At 33.1% G+C, this 4,303-nt stretch overlaps 1 protein-coding gene across 1 annotated transcript; it reads right to left on the bottom strand.

Moving 5' to 3' along the window:
• Positions 1-2,624: 2,624 nt before the first annotated feature.
• On the bottom strand, positions 2,625-3,089 carry LOC107841324. Its single transcript, XM_016685285.1, has one exon. The coding sequence runs from the start codon at positions 3,087-3,089 to the stop codon at positions 2,625-2,627; it is 465 nt and encodes a 154-aa protein (XP_016540771.1).
• Positions 3,090-4,303: the final 1,214 nt, after the last annotated feature.

The raw sequence follows: 4,303 nt of genomic DNA, 5'->3' as shown, positions 1-4,303 counted from the left end.
AGCATGTCCTTTAGTGAATAACATATTGCGTCCTTGGCTCATATGGATCACCATGTGTTGGACACGTCTTTGACACTTGATAGTTATCTTTTAGAGAGTGAACTTGCATGTTCTAAATCTTTCTCTGGGATATATCTTTCTCTCTTTAAGTATGATATCGTGTTTGAGGATGGTACAATCGCTCCTACTGAACCTAGTTGTGTGAATTATGTTGATGGTGTAGCTCATCTTGAAGGCTATATCCTATATGCAAACCCACTATAGTGTGACAACATTACTCGTAAAGATGGAATATTCTTGAAAATAAGAGTATTCTTAAGGAAAAAGAATGTGTAATTTTTAGAAAGAATGATCAATTGGGTGGTGATAACTTTGATTTGCTTGAATATTTAAGAAACCCAATTAATGATTGTTCCTATGAAAATGCTTGTGCCTGTGATCCTTTGTATGACACCCCAACCTTGTTTGATAATTATGAGGATGAATTGCTTTATTCTTATGACGACTTGAGTAATAATTCCTCTGATGTTAGTGGTGGTATGTGTCTACTTGAGGATTATTTCCTTGAAATAGAAAGTATCAATTGTTTGGAAACCATTTCTTCTTCTACTTTATGTGCTCCTATTGTTGAGAATACTCCTGGTGATGATATTAAATATAATAGTGAGTATATACATGAGGACACATTGGTTGAAGTTAACTTAAGTGATACCTTTCTCTACTCTCCATTTTCCTTTGATGATGATTATTCTAGAGTGAAGAGTATATCTTTTGATTTGGGTGATGTGTTTGGGGGAAAGAAGTGTTATCTAGACCAATGTCTATGGCCATTCTATCCATTTAACCTCGGTGACAAATTTAAATATGGTGATTTCCACACACCTAACTTGATGCTTGGTGTAGTTAACAAGAAAAGTTTAGATGAGGATGTTGGAATCCTTCCCTATGATGGAATTTACAACCCACTTAATAGATCTAAGTTGTGCATAGTAGGCATTTCCAACAAAGATAAGCATTCATTAAAGAAGGGAAGTAAACAAAATATCCAATAGAATTCAACATTGTGTGTTTCCAATCTTGACCAAGGTTTCACTACTTGTAGTTCAATGAGAGAGAGTCCTCTTGGAACACTTTGGATGGATTCCATGCTTGTGATCCTCTTTTTTGTGAATTATTTACAATTGGCGGCCCCTTTTTTAAGGAAAGTTGTTTGAAAGAAAAAAGTCATATATGCTTAAATGTGTTGATTCCATCCTTGTGTGAATTATGTGCTATATATTTTGAGCCAAATGGCCTTTTTGTAGATAATAACACCTTGGATGATGGTTTTACACTTGATTCCTTTCGATACGACTTTTTTGCTTATAATGATATCTCTGCTAGTCTTGGATTTGCTTTATTTAGAGTAGGGAACTTGTTGGTTGGTCCACTTGTTTGAATGACAATGCTACATGGATCTTGTGGACTTTAAAACCAATTGAGGTACCACTCTTGATGTGGTCTCTTAAAGAGGTGATGAAACAATTGTGTCTTACGGCTCCTAAGGTGAAAGTAGCCTTACCTATTAGATTTAGTGATTCCATTATGACCTTTGTCATTTTCTTACCTCTTGATGATTCCCCTAGCCAACTCCTTTGTACAATTTTCATCAAGTTCCTAATGTTTAACACAAAGGATCCTTGGTTATATCTTAAGTGTATGCAACATTGACGTGATGTTATGATTGAGTGTGCTAACCCTAACCATCATGCCATGAGGATATTATGTTTGTTTCTTCTTTCTTTGGTTTTGCAAGGTTTGGATTTGAGGTTGAATACTTTTCAAGAAGGGGAGGATGATATGAGCCAAAGGGCCATCAAAGATTTTGATCACATCATTTGAGGACAACATGAGGAGTTCCAAGCCATGATCACCCAAATGATTCAAGAATACACCTAGATGACCTTCTTTGAGCTCCTAAAACAATAATATCATTTGTGGTTGATTTCTTCGTAGCGTAAGAAAGAACAAATAACATTCACTGACGACTTGTCAAGATGCACTACCTAGAGGTGACGACTTGGTCGATAAGCAATCACCTTGTTGATGACTAAGGTGAAAACTTTTCAAGCTGCATTGCCTAGAGGTGATGACTTGGTTGATAAGCCATCACCTTGTTGATGACTAAGGTGACGACTTAGACAAGATGTCAGCTAAATCACACTTAAGGATATTTTGGTAAATTTACTCATGGGTCACTTTTTGGCCTTGTAATAGGCTATAAATAGTTACTTTTAGGGTTATTTCCATTAACTTATTTTTTATAATGAATGTATAAAAACTCCTTTGAGAGTGTTTGAGATCTTGGAAAAGTGAATGTTGCTCTATGATTAGAAATATTTGTTGTAAGGGAGATTCAATCCCCTTTGCGGTCATGTAAGAGTTAGGTGCTAGTTGGTAATCTTTAAGGGAGGTTTTAGGGTTTGAAATATCCTTCGATTGCCCTTTTGTTATCTTTTTTATGTCTATCTTTCTATCATTGTTATCCTATCAATTTATCTTTTATTTTTTGCATTTAGATTCGAGTTCTCGTGGCTTGAATTGTATAAAAAACTGTACGACATAGTTTGTAGGATGATCTCTATCTAAGATTCCTTATTAATAACCACACCAAGAATTTTCAGCTCATACAACAGACTTTTCATTTTAAGAACATGCTCCCTCATTGAAGTTCCTTCAATCATTTTCATAGTCAAGAGGAATTTTATGGTCATTTGCTTTGCAGCACGATTTTTCTCACCAAACATGTTTTTGAGAGATTTGAGCATATCATAAGCAGTAGTCATGAACTGATACTGATGCTGCAATACATTTGTCATTGAGGCAAGAATGTAGCATCTCACTATCTTGTCAGCCTTAACACACTTATTGTAGGCTTTAGTCTCATCATCAGTGGGTTCGACCGACTTAATAGGAAATTCCTCAACCAGCACAAATTTGAAACCCTCAGCAGTAAGAACAATAGCCAAATTACGTTTCCAGTCCACATAGTTATGACCTTCTAGTTTATTTTGATTCAGGATAGAAGTTAGGGGATTGAATGAAGACATGGTTAATCTGTTATATAATTAAATTAAAAATAAATCATTAGACATGCTACAGAATAATAAAATTCTTACAAAATACATCACACATATAACCATGCATATAAATAATTAGAATCATTAGTGAAACTTAACCATTTAAGCAAATATACATGCAATGTTAGATATATTATCTCTTAGATAATATCTGAGAAAACAGCTTATGAAGTTGAAACTAACTGCCTAGGCAGTTTAGCCCTGCCATCACAATATTCGTTGTGAGTAACGACTATGGTTGGACTTAGTCGAAACTCATCATAGCTTTACCCTTAGTCCATAAAAATAATTTTCACAAAACTAAAAACATGTAAAATTCATTTTATGATTTCTTAATGATAAACATAGATTTTGAAAATTATTAATATCATCAAAAACATGATAAACAACCATCAACAACATGATTTATACAACTATTATTCAAAATATGTACAACAAATTATGTAATTTTCTTTTACATTATCTAGCATATGTAAGAAGACTACTGATATCAATTGTTATAACATGCACAATGGAATCAACAATTAACCATAATCAACAACTTACATAGAAAATAGATAACATTACCAAAATAAAAATCAGAAAGCACTTATCTTTCGAAGCTTTCACACAGTTCATTCAACACCTTGCTTGCTAGGACTACGATCTTCTATCAAAACTAAATTAACCTTTTCCAACCAATACTTGAGTGAAAAGTGATTATTTTTCAAAAAGAGGATGAGCATTAATAAAAAAAATCAGCCCTTATTTATCTGAAAAAGGGAAGAGAAAGAGGCAAAAATATTTTGGCCCTTATTACTGCTTTAATGCCAAAAACATTTTTGGCCTTATTACAAGTTTAATGCCGAAAACATTTTTCGCCTTAATGAAGTCATAATACCTTGGTTTTAATTCACTCTTTCCTTATTAAGAAGGCTTGTAATTAGTTAAAATAAAATTACTTCTTCTATAAAGTTTTCCTTTCTTTTCCAAAAATAATTAGTTAATCTGGCATGGTAGGGACCGTAGATTTATTATTTGAGGCTTTCAATTATGATATTAATTCAGTAGTAAATGAATTATCATATCATAATAAATTATAAATTATTTCACTAAAAGTTTGTAATTGCATTCCTCGATTTAATTTCAAAATGTACCATTACATCTTATTTAACTCCCTATGTTAGAATCACCAATACAAATCA

Source organism: Capsicum annuum, chromosome 9 (assembly GCF_002878395.1).
Source record: "Capsicum annuum cultivar UCD-10X-F1 chromosome 9, UCD10Xv1.1, whole genome shotgun sequence".
Taxonomy (NCBI): domain Eukaryota; kingdom Viridiplantae; phylum Streptophyta; class Magnoliopsida; order Solanales; family Solanaceae; genus Capsicum; species Capsicum annuum.
The sequence above is the reverse complement of the archived record's forward strand: the minus strand, read 5'-3'. Positions and strand labels throughout refer to the sequence as shown.